The following is an 11,199-nucleotide window of genomic DNA, read 5'->3' on the forward strand; positions in this document are numbered from 1 at the left end:
GGGCCCCAGCCTCGCCACCCAAAGCGGGACGGATGAAGTGGGGTCCCGCATTTCCCTCGCTCACTGAGGAAACAGGGGTGGGCAGGCCTTGCTCTGCCAGGCCTCCCCCCTCCCCCTCTCCCTCCCCCACGCAGGAAGCCCCCCGCCCCTGCCCTGGCCGCGCTCGCTGCGCCTCCAGTCGGAGCCTCTGGCCTGGTGGTTTCCGGGGAGAGCCTGGCAGAGAAAGCCTCGGCGGCTTCCTCGGTGGGGCGGGGCCAGCGATGCCAGCCGGCGACGCTAGACAGGGTGGGAGGGTCCCCTCCCCGCTGAACCTGCCGTACCGGGCCAGCGTCATTAAAAACACCCCTGCCCCACCGGGGCCGGCACCCGGGCGTGTTGCGCACCGGGTGGGTGGGGGGCAAAGATCAGCAGGTGCCAGGCGGGTGCGGCGTGTGGCTCCGGGGGTGGGGTGGGGGTTGGGATGGGGGAGCCGGCCCCACCCACTCCTCCGCGCCGCCCGTGCCCCCTCCCCCCCCCCCCCGCACCCTTACCCCCCCCCAAGCAGATCCTCGGGTCCTCCCGCATGGTGGGTACCGCGGGCCTGGAAACCCTGGGGGCGGGGGCGACGCTGACACCCCCTCCCCCCCGCAGGAATTCCCCTCTCTGGAGCGCCTCTCGACTTCCGGGGAGCAGGGTCACTCCTCTGCCCGCGAAACCAGGCCACTTTGCTTTTGCAAAGATTTAGCGCAGGGCTCGGTAGGTTTCCTCCCCGAGACTAAGGTGTAGGAGGGGTGGGGAGAGGGGTCCGGCCGCCTCCCGAACCTCCAAAGGTTCCCCTCTGCGCTAATCTCCAACAGCGAAATGCACCTTCAACATCTCCATTTAATATTTACATTCAAGCAGGTAATAATTGGAAGCTTATAGTTTAGACATTTCTAGTAGCAGCAGTTTCTAGAGAGCTCGTTTAGCCTTTAAACAAACTTTTTTTTTTTTTTTTTTTTTGCACATAGAAACAACACATCCATGTGTACGGTATTAAAAAATATATACCGAGGTCCCTGGCATCGCAGTTCCAGGAAGGGGAGGGAATGAAATCAACCGAAATACTGAATGAACAGGAAGAAAGGTCAACAGAAAATAGTTTGTCTGATATAGAATATAACAGGATCTAGAGGAAACTCCATAAATCTAGGTTTTTATATTTCCATATATAAATACCTACAAATAAATATATATATATCAGCCCGAAGGGGATGGTCGGGCCTTTTGAGCTCAAACAATACATTTCAATAAGAACACCACGTACAAACGGGAGTAAAGTCTGCACTTGACAAGTTAGCACGGTTAAAATATAATACTATAACTCTGAGACCGAGGCGCGTGGCTGCCCTGTCAGTCCCGGAGATCCACGGGGGGGAGGGGAGGTCCAGCGCGGGGATGGGGCAGGTGGAGGGGGGCGGCGAGAGACCCGCAGGCACCGCGTGCAAGGGGCCAGTGCCGGGCGGGGGGCGGGCCCCAGCCAGGAGCCGACTACGACGACGGCGGGACGACGGGACGCGCGGATTCTGCGGCTCCGGGCGTCCTCACTTCGGGGGGCAGGCCCGGATCTCCCGCAGCTGGCGAGAGAGGAGGAGTCCGCCCCTAGGCACCAGGTGCTAAGCCACCCGCGGGGATGGCGCTTCCCCTTCCGAAGCCCTCTGGCTACACCGTCACGTACTCCTTGAACGTGACGGTGAGGCAGTTCGCGGTGACGTCGGTGATAATTATATTCCCAAAGAAGGGCTTGAACTCGCTCAGCGGCTCCTCGGGCTCGTCCTGGGCCTCGGCTGGAGGCTTCTCGGCCGCCGTCACCGGCGCGGCGGCGGCCACCGCCGACGCCGTCGCGGGCGCCTCGGGCTTCACTTGGAGGGCGCTTGGGGGCTCTCCGGCCTCGCCGCGCGTCTTGACGCAGCGCAAGTCTATGGGCTCGTCCAGATCCGAGTCCAGCAGGATGACCTCGGGCTGCGGGAGGGCGGCGGTGGGGGGCACGTCGGTGGGGTGCTCGGCGGCCGGGCTGCCCCCCAGGCAGGTGGGGGTGCTGATGCTGCGTGCCGTGAGGCGCTTTTTGCAGGGCTCGCGCTCGCCGTGGGTCTCGGAGAGGCAGCGCTTGCGCGCGTGGGAGAGATTGAGGCCGACCGAGTGGTGGTGGTGGTGATGGTGATGGTGGTGGTGGTGGTGGTGGGAGGGCGGGTGGGAGCTCCGGGCCGGGTCCCAGGCCAGCAGGTCGGGCTTGGTGGTGAGCTGTAGCGGCTGCTCGCCGAAGGCCTCCTTGGTGGGGGAGAGCTTGCGGGAGCCGGCATCCTGGGGCTGCGGGTCGCCGGCCCCCGGCGCCTCCTCCTCCCTCCTCTTGGATGGTGCTTCCGCCTTCTTCTCGTCCGTCCCCGCTGCCTTTTTGAAAGTCCTGTCGGCCGGAGGGTGGCGCTCCTCGGCAGCCCGCTTCTTGTGGCTGGGGGAGCGCGCCTCACCCTCGGCCGCCTCGCCGGACTTGATCTTCACCGCCTGCATGCCGTTCTCCATGTATTTGCTCATCACGATCACGATGCGTCCATTCTTGTTCTTGTTCTTGACGATCTTCATCTTGCCCCCAATCCCGTTGCCCGTCACCGCCTCTTTGGGGGCCGGCGTCATCCCGTTGGGGGGGCCCTTCTCGGAGCCCTTGCCCGGAGCCCCGGCCGCACCGGCCAAGGGCTTCACGGCTCCCAGGTAGCCCTTGGCCCCCGCGCCGTGGGCCCACTTGTCCGGTGGGTGGCTCTTGGCGCCCAGGTCCGGGCAAGTGGGGCTGGGCGCCTCCTTGTGGCCGCCCTGGTACTGCAGGTCGTACATCTTGGGGTCCGGCTGGTAGGGGTGGTGCTTCTTGCTGTTGAGCTGGTAGTAATACTTGCCGCTCTTGCCGGGCGGGGGGGGCTTGCCGGTTCGCTCCTTGCTGTGGGGCTGGTACTGGTGGTGCTTCTTGCTGTTGAGCTCGTACTGGTGGCCCTGGCCCTTGCCCTGAGCGCCCAGCTCCAGCTTGGAGCGGTTGTCTGCGGAGGAGTCCTGGAGTCCAGTCAGCACGTTGGAGCGACGGGCAAAGGTAGGTACCTGGGGGAACGAGGCGGGGATGGGAGGGGGAGGTGAGCAGAGGGATGAGGCCGGGCCCAGAGCATGCCTCCAGCGTCAGGAGTGTCCCAGCCCCCACCGGGTCAGCAGCTATGTTCCAGGGGCAGTATGTTGAAGGTCAAGTAGAAAGGAAGTGCACTTGCGTGCTCTGGAGGAACTCTCCCTGCCCTCTGGGCCTGGAGGCAGCTCAGGTGTCAAGGTCAAGGGGAAGACCAGTGGACAGCCCTAGGACCAGCGAGTATATTCACCTGCACCACCAGCGGTTTGGGCTTCGGCCCTCTCTTCCGATATCCCATCAGCTGCTCCTGCCGTTCCCTGGGGGGAGGGAACAGAGGGCAGCGCTATTAGCCTCGGGGTCACCTCCCTTCTTGCTGTGTCCAACCTGAGGTGACCCCCGCTCCCCCCACCCCCCCCCCCTTCCCCGAGCAGCCAGGCCAGCAAGACCCGGAGGGATCGAGAGCTCAGGGCAGAAGGTCGCCTGTGCCGCCAGCTGGGCGCCTCGGCCGGGTCCCAGAGCCCCACTCTGTGCTCACACCGACCCTCATCTGACCAAGGGGTCCTCCAGGAAGGGCTCCCCCACGCCCGATAGCCGCACCTGAACTGGCGCCCCCCTCCTCCGCCCGCGCAGCCTGGCCTCTAGGTCGGGGAGGCGGCAGCTGGGCGCCCACTGCTTTGGGCCTGTGGCCCTGCACCAAGTGAGGTGGGCGCGGGGGTCCAGGGGGGGTGCAAACGAGTCCAACGAGGTGTGCGCCCGAAGTGTCCCACCCCGTCGGAGGCACGGATGCTAATGACCTCATTAAGATTCAGATAGCGAGTGCCGCCGGCAGAAGGGAGGACTCGTTTTCTTAAAGGCCAGGCACTAAACAGGGGGAGGGGCTGCGCCCTTGTTTACACGGCGGCAAATGAGCCAATTAGGGGCTGGGGGCGGGGGCCGGCAGCCGAGGCCACGGCCTGGCCAGGTTCGCAGCCACCTGGTGAACCGGCTCTGGGTCGGCCTGGGCGGAGCGGCGGGGCGGGGCCGGGGCGGGGCGCAGAAGCACCTCCTCCTCGCGGAAGCTGGGCTCCCGGCTGCCTCGGTTTCCCAATAATTAACAAAGCCCACCAGAGGTGGCACTGGTCAATACAACTGCCAGGCTTCCGCCTGCGGCCTGGCAGAGGGGGACCCGAGGCTGGGGGTGGGGGGGGGCAGATCGTCCCAGCACCGCCCCCAGCCTTCCACGGGAGAAAGGGGTGCCTCCCCAGCGTTTGCTAAAGTTGCAACCCCTTCCCGGGTCATAAACGCGCTCTCCAGCGACCCCAGGCACCCTCCTGCCCGTGGGCTAACCCAGGGGAGTTCAGCCATGCCTAGGGGCCGGGGCCGGGGCCTGACTCCAAAGTTGCGTGGCATTGCAACAGCCTGCGTTTTAATTCTTCGGGGACCCATTATGCAACATGGCATCAGCCGCTGACATGGTTACAGGGTGGTGAACTCCCAGGTGGAACCGGGGCAGGATCCCTTCTCGGCGCCCCCCTGCGTCGCGGGAGAGCAACTTCCCCGCCGGCAGCTCTCTCCCAGGGTCTAGAGTTTACAGTTTTAGCGCCAAACGCACCACAGGAAATAATGCAAAATAAAAGGGGGAGGGGGGGATGGAAGGCAGCGGGGTGGCCGGGCTCCTGGACTCCGGCCGCTCCTCCCCTTCTCGCCCGCCCTCCCCCCCCTCCGTCCTCCCCGAAACAGAGAACCACAGCCACCGGCGGTGAATCCAGCCGCAGCAGCTACAGCGTGACCAACATCTGTGCGCACCAGGATGAGCCCCTCGTCAGAAGCCACCCCTCCGCCACCAGGCAGCTCCCATCCCACACACCCTTTGGGCCCAGCTCCCCCTGCGCAGAGGCTGGGGACGGACACCCACCAAGTGGCCCAGTGGTGTGTGTGTGTGTGTGTGTGTGTGTGTGTGTGTGTGTGTGTGAAGGGCACCCGGCACCAGACAGAATCTACCCCCTGCAGATCCCAAGCTCCCAGGGGGTCGAAGGTTGTGTGTGTGTGTGGGGGGGGGGGTTAAGGCCTTCTCAACTTTTCTCCAGCCCCCAACAGGTTAAGCTCAGTTCCGTGACGTCCGGCGGTTTCACAACGCCAGCTCCGTCGGCGCTGCCCCGCGAGGGGCTACTGCCAAGCGGCCAGTGGCTACAGGAAAGCAACACCTAGGCTCTGGGGGTGGGGCTCCAGGGTTGCGACCAGAGGGGGGCCCGCGGGGAGCCAGGAGCAGCCTCGAGGTCTCCGGGCAGCGGCAGGGCCACCCGCACGCACCCTTCTCGAAGTTCCCCCAAAACACAAGCCTCGCCTTCTCCGGGCCCCGCCCCGCCCCCACCCCGGGCTGCCGCAACCGCCAAGGACGTTGGTTAGCAGAGCCGAGGCCGCAGCCCTGCCTGTGCAGGCCCGTCGGGGAAGGGGGCTCCCGCCTCCCCCCCACACCCCCCCCCCCGCGGCCCGCTCCCTCTTTCCCGTTGCCGCGTGGCCCCCTTTCCCACTCTCCCATATACGGTCACGGCTGCGGGCGGCGGCGGCTGGGGGACGCTCACCTGTTCTGGAAGGCGATCAGCAGCCGGGGATCCAGGATGTTCTCCTCCGGCTCCCACGTGTTATATCTTGCAAGGGAAAAGGGAGGGGGACACGGCGTAAAAAAAACCGAGCCAGCCTTGCAGCCTCCAGGTGGGGAATGACATAAGACCCCACTCTGTCTCCATGAACCGAAAGCTATTTCGCTGTGGATGTGGGGGGTGGAGGGTAGATTTCTGCAGGCCTGACACGGTCCCCGACAACCCCCCCTCAAGTCAAAATAAACACACAAGGGCAGGAAGAAAGGGGAGGGGTAAGAAAAATGAAACTAGCCGTTTATTTCGCAGTTGTCAAGAATTTTAAGCATGTTACTGCGACATGTTCCAAAGCCACTTTGCTCACCAGGAACCCTGCGTGCAAAGCAGCCGAAAGGCAAAGTCGCAGTCCCCCCCTCCTCTCCCCAACCCCGAGTCTCCGCGAGGGCTTCAGCTGTTCTCCATTTGACCCCTAATCCGATCACCGTCAGCCAAGCGCCCCCCCCCAACACCCCCCTCGCAGCTCTGGAGCCCGGTGTCACGGGCAAGCACCCCCAAATACTCAGCAATATAAAAATATGCCTCTGTGTGTGTGTGTGTGTGCTTGTGTGTGTGTGTGTGTGTGTGTGTGTGTGCGTGTGCCTGCGCGTCTGTCTCCATCCGGTGCCTTCGCATTTCAAATTAAAAAAAAAAAAAATCCCCACCAAAAGCGCCGCAGTGACAGTTCCCAACATTTTCTGCCTTTTTTCTTCCTCTCCCCGCACCACTAGGAGGGAAGAGGCACACAATTGCATTTTCGTCGCTTTTTAATTTTTTTTTTTTTTTTGGTTTTGCAATATGGAGCCGTTCGGTGGAGGGAAAGGGGAAAGGAGCCATTTTCTGCTGCACATCAGTCAGTGCCTGCGCCCTCCCTCCCTCCGCCGGCCTCCCCGGCTCGGCCCCGCGTCTCTCCAGCTCCTCCGGCTCCTTTTAGTGCATAAATTAGTGATGGCATTTCCCGGAGAGCGGAGCACAACACAGGGCGCCGGGCTCGGGCTCGGCGGCTCGGCTTCCCCAGTGCCTGCCACCGACTTCCCCACCCCCTCCTCCCTCCACCCCACCTCCACCCCGCCTCCCGTCCGCTCCCCCCACCACCCCACCAGCTCGGCGGTCCGGAGCCCGGGAGCCCCGCGCCTCGGCACCCCGCGCCCCCGCCCCTCCGCCGCTACTTACTTGGGGGACCAGCCTCTCCATTTCACCAGATACTCCACTCTGCCCTGAGGGGGGAAGAGACAGCACTCCATCAGCTTCCGCGGGATCCCCGGCCCCGGCCCGCAGCCTCCCCACCCCCTCCCCGCCTCCTCGCGGGCCGCTCCGGCCGCCGCTCCCTCGCCGCCTCGCCGCCGCCCCCGCGCCGCCCTACCTTGCGGATCCGCTTCTTCTCGATGCTCTCCACCGCGAAGACGTGCTCGCCAACAGCTGGCAGCTCCATGGCCGAGCCGGAGCGCGCCGGGGCGCGGGCGGCCGGCGCGGCTGCAGACGCTGCTGGCTCCTGCCGGCGCCCCGCTGCCGCCCCGGGCCGAGGCGCCCCTGCCGCCCGCGCCGCCCGCGCCGCCGCCGCCGCCGCCGCCGCCGCCGCTCTCCCTGCACAGCCCGGCCGCCCGCCGCTGCCCGCGCCCGCCCCGACTCCCGGCTCGCGCTCGCTCAGACAACTGAGCCCGGGCCGCGGCTGCACAAGAACTCATGCAAATCCGGACGTCAGCGGGCGGGGCCTCGCCGGGCCCAGCTCGGCGTCAGGGGGCGGGCCGCGGCCGGGATTGGCGCAGCCGGGCCTACCGGAGGCCCCGGGCCTGGGCGGCGGGGGGAGAAGGAAGGACGCGGGAGGGGGCCGGAGGAGGAGGGCGCCGGGGAGGTGCAGGGGGAGGGATCGGCGGGCCCGGGAGAGGGAGGGAGCGGGACCCGGCGGGAGAGGTGTGTCGGGCCGAGGGCGCGGGGGGGGGGGGGGGGGGTGGAGAGCTTGACAGGGCCGGGAGGGCTCGGCGGCGACCCCTCGCCCGCAGCTCGGCGCCTGGGCCTGCCCCTCCGCCTCTTTCTCGGTGTGCACCGCCCAGGGACCCCTGCTGGGGGCCACGGAAGCATCCACTGCCGTTTCCAGTTGCACAGAATTGCGTCATGTGCAGACACGCGGGGAGCCGCCGGCAGGGGGCGGAATAGGGGCAGGGGCAGCTCGCGGCCCCCCGCCCTGCGTGCCCCGCCCCGCGAGGCTCCCGGCATCTAGGAAGGCGAGGCACGGGAGAGAAAAGGGCAGGGAGAAGAGGGAGGACGGGGTTCACAGGATCGCCAGGGAGACCGGGAAGAAGAGACGAGGAAGAAGAGGACGGGAGCGGCCAGTCTGGGGCCCTAGCGCTCCGGAACCTTACCAAGAAGGGGGCTCGGAGTCCCGATCGATCGCACCCCAGATCCTGACAGGCTCCCAATGTACCCTCGGCACTCTCCTCGGTGGGGCAGGGGTTGGAAGCCTAGTTTCCAGCAAAGACTCCTCCCCACCCCCGCCCCCACCCCCGAGGCCAAGCAGGACGAGAGGGGGAGACCACAGAGGGGGCGCAGGGGATGTCCACATCTGGGCGGGGGACCGAGGGGGACTTGGTGGGGTCCCGGGAAAGGCATCGAAGGAGAGAGTGGGGAGGGCGGAGAAGAGGTTCAGGCTGAGCAGGGGGGCAGATCGAGGCCGCACAAAGGGGAGCTGAATGCAACGGCCAAGGAGCCAAGCTTTCGGCAGGACTTTGCGTCCCTGGTCCCCGACAGCCAGCCGAGCCGAGCGAGGCCCTCCTGACGCAGGCTGAGAAGACGCTGAGTGTGAAGTTTAGCACCTCCGGCGGCGAGACGGCGCGTTCGGCGTGCCGCTCCAGCGTCCGGCTGGGGGAGCTGCTGCGCTCCACGCGGCCTCCCGAGGGCGCCGCCCGCGGGGCTGCGAGCTCGGTGGGGTCGCCGCGAGGGGTGAGGGGACTTGGGGAGGGCGCAGGAGGCGCGGGGCGCGCTTGCCCTGGGGTGTGTCCGGGCCCCCTGCTCCAGGCCCCTGAAGGACCGGGAGCAGGAAGCTTGCGCAATCCCTTGGCTGAGCGTCCTTGGAGAAAGAAAATGAGCAAAAGCCGAGCGAGAGTGGAATGAGCGAGGGGGGCGGGCAAAGAGCCATCCGGGTCTCCGCTCCCGCCCTGACACACGTCCCGGAATGCTGGGTGGGGACTGCGCGGGGGGCTCGGGAGAGCCGGGGAGGGCCGAGGGACTGAAGCGAACCCCCCAAGCCTGCTCGGGGCTCGCCTTCTCCCAGGAATCCGGGAGAAGCCTGGAGACAGTCTGGTCTTTAAGAACGCACTCGCCGACTCCACTATCCCACCACCACCTCGCAGCTCCTGCGGCGGTGGCCTTTCCTGGTGCGTCGTCGGCCGCTGCCCAAGACGACCAGCGTGGCTCCTCCCTTCGAGTGGTTCTGGGAGTGTGTGTGTGTGTGGGGGGGGGGTGGTCTTCTGGCGGCGTGAGAGAGGGGCTCGGTCTGCAGTGACTGCTCTCTGACAAGTTCGAGGCACAAACCCAAGATTCCTCGAGGAGCGTGGGGGTGGGGGCGCGCGGCTGGGGCTAAGTGGGGCCGACGCCTGCCTAGAGTCCACGGGTCGCGGGGTGGGGGGGCGGCTCTCGGGGTTTATAGACGCTGGGGTAGGCGGAGTTTGGGGGCAGGGGGGACACAGGGAAAACGTTTTCCTCTTGTGTTTCGGGCGGTTTTTTCTGACACTCTTGGCCAGGGCGAGGAGCTCTCGGGTGAACAACTTAACTGCGGAAGGGGAAGGGTCCCCGAGGCTGGCGCGGGGAACGCTGTCAGCGCGACAGTCACTCTCACACGTAGAGCCAGCCGCCAAGCCATAGGCGCTTTCAGTGTGTGGGGAGGTCCGCAGCGACCCTGTCCTGGGCAACCCCATCGTCCGGGTAGGGGCCGAGCTTCCCGACACTCCGCCTGCCCCCTCACTAGAAAATCCCCTGGAAAATCTGTCTCCAGTGGGTGTTTCCGCGGCATCCTGGTCTCACTGCTGCAGCCTCTGCGCCGCCAGGGGCGTCGGACTCTGCCCTTAGCATCCCGCTCGCTCTGCCCCCGCACCTCCCGGGCGCCTGCTCTGGACCCGGACCTCCGGGGCCGCGCGGCCGCAGCCGGTGCCCCGACGGCGACTTTGCGCAGGAGCCGGGCTGGGCCTGCGGCCGAGCTGGGGAGGAAGGGTGCCTCTGGCCGGCCACTACAGCGGATCTTTTCTATAGCTGTCTGTGTGGCGGTGTGAGCAGCCGCCAGGCTCCCCAGATGGCGGGAGGGGAGGCCCCCAAGCTCCTCAGAAGCCCGGGGAGTCCCCGGCCGCCCCCACTCCTGGCCTTTCTGCGCCGAGTGTCCGAATTACACAAACGCGGGCTGAAAGCGGCGACTCGCTCCTTCGCGCGGTAATTTTGTCCTCGAGGAGGGTGGGCGGATATGGAGAGAGGCCAACTCCCAGAGCCCCGGCCTCACCTCCGGCTGGCCTGGCCCTAGACCACCCCTCACCTGCCTGCGTGTGTGGGGAGGAGCTCAGACGCAGAAACATCAATGGGCTGCAGGGAGGAGGCATAGACAAAATCTGGCAGGGGGGGAGGAGGGAGCGGTGCAGGAGGAGCCGGGAGCGCCCCGGAGGCTTCCCTGATGCGCCCCACCAGCCCCTCCTGGGAAACCTCCCAATGCCCCCCCCCCCCATTCCACCCCGTCTTGGCCCCTCTGAGGGAACCGAAGGCGAGTGGAGCTCAAACTCGGGATTCCCAGAGCCTTCAGCTGGGGCCCCTGCCTCCGATCCGGGATATCCCGAGCCCCTCGGGGAACCCCGGAGAAGGGTCACGGGTCCGCGCATTTGACGCTGCCCCCTTCCAGCCAGGGACGCATTGCGCCCCTGGGTTCCGCCGAGGGCCAGAAACCTTCCGGGTGCCACCTCAGGCTGGGGCCCCCAGGGGCCCCCAGGGGCCCCAAGTGAGGAGCGATGCTGTCTCGCTGAGCCACAGCCTCACTCGTGGAGGGGAGGGGGCCGAAAGAGCAGACCCCGGAGAAGCCGGAGACTCTAATGGCCCTGGGCCAGAGGGTGGTGAGACTCGGGGTCCCTGAAGGGTCCCGAGCCACACCGACCCAGGGAAACAAATGACTTCGTAAATCTTCTCCCTGAATGGACACTCTCTGCACCGAGAGGCCCCTCCCGCCCACGGAGCCCAGGTCTGAGTTCTGCCGGGAAGGGGCCGCCTGTGGCTTCCCCGGCCAGTCCTACACTAGGAAAGCTCCCCAGCTGGTGTGGCTTTCTAGGTCCCTGGAGGTGGGTTTCAAAGAGCCAAGGGAGAATTTACTAGCACAACGGCTACAAAATCTACCCAGGCTTTAACAAGAGCTCATTTCTCCCCTCTGTTCTTAGTTGGTGGAACTTGTCTCTGACTTCAGCGCTGGCGTTCGTAATTCTGCATTTTGAGCGGTGACTGACCCGGTGGGGC

The 11,199-nt window shown here is 66.0% G+C and overlaps 1 protein-coding gene across 1 annotated transcript; it reads right to left on the reverse strand.

The window, feature by feature from the left end:
- Positions 1-841: 841 nt before the first annotated feature.
- On the reverse strand, positions 842-7,267 carry CBX4 (chromobox 4). The gene is made up of 5 exons (XM_023244233.2): positions 7,088-7,267; positions 6,898-6,941; positions 5,674-5,739; positions 3,363-3,429; positions 842-3,096 (listed from the first exon to the last, which is right to left on the reverse strand). The coding sequence occupies exons 1-5, from the start codon at positions 7,154-7,156 to the stop codon at positions 1,681-1,683; spliced, it is 1,662 nt and encodes a 553-aa protein (XP_023100001.1). The 5' UTR covers positions 7,157-7,267; the 3' UTR covers positions 842-1,680.
- Positions 7,268-11,199: the final 3,932 nt, after the last annotated feature.

The sequence above is a fragment of the Felis catus genome, chromosome E1, assembly GCF_018350175.1.
Source record: "Felis catus isolate Fca126 chromosome E1, F.catus_Fca126_mat1.0, whole genome shotgun sequence".
NCBI classification, from domain to species: domain Eukaryota; kingdom Metazoa; phylum Chordata; class Mammalia; order Carnivora; family Felidae; genus Felis; species Felis catus.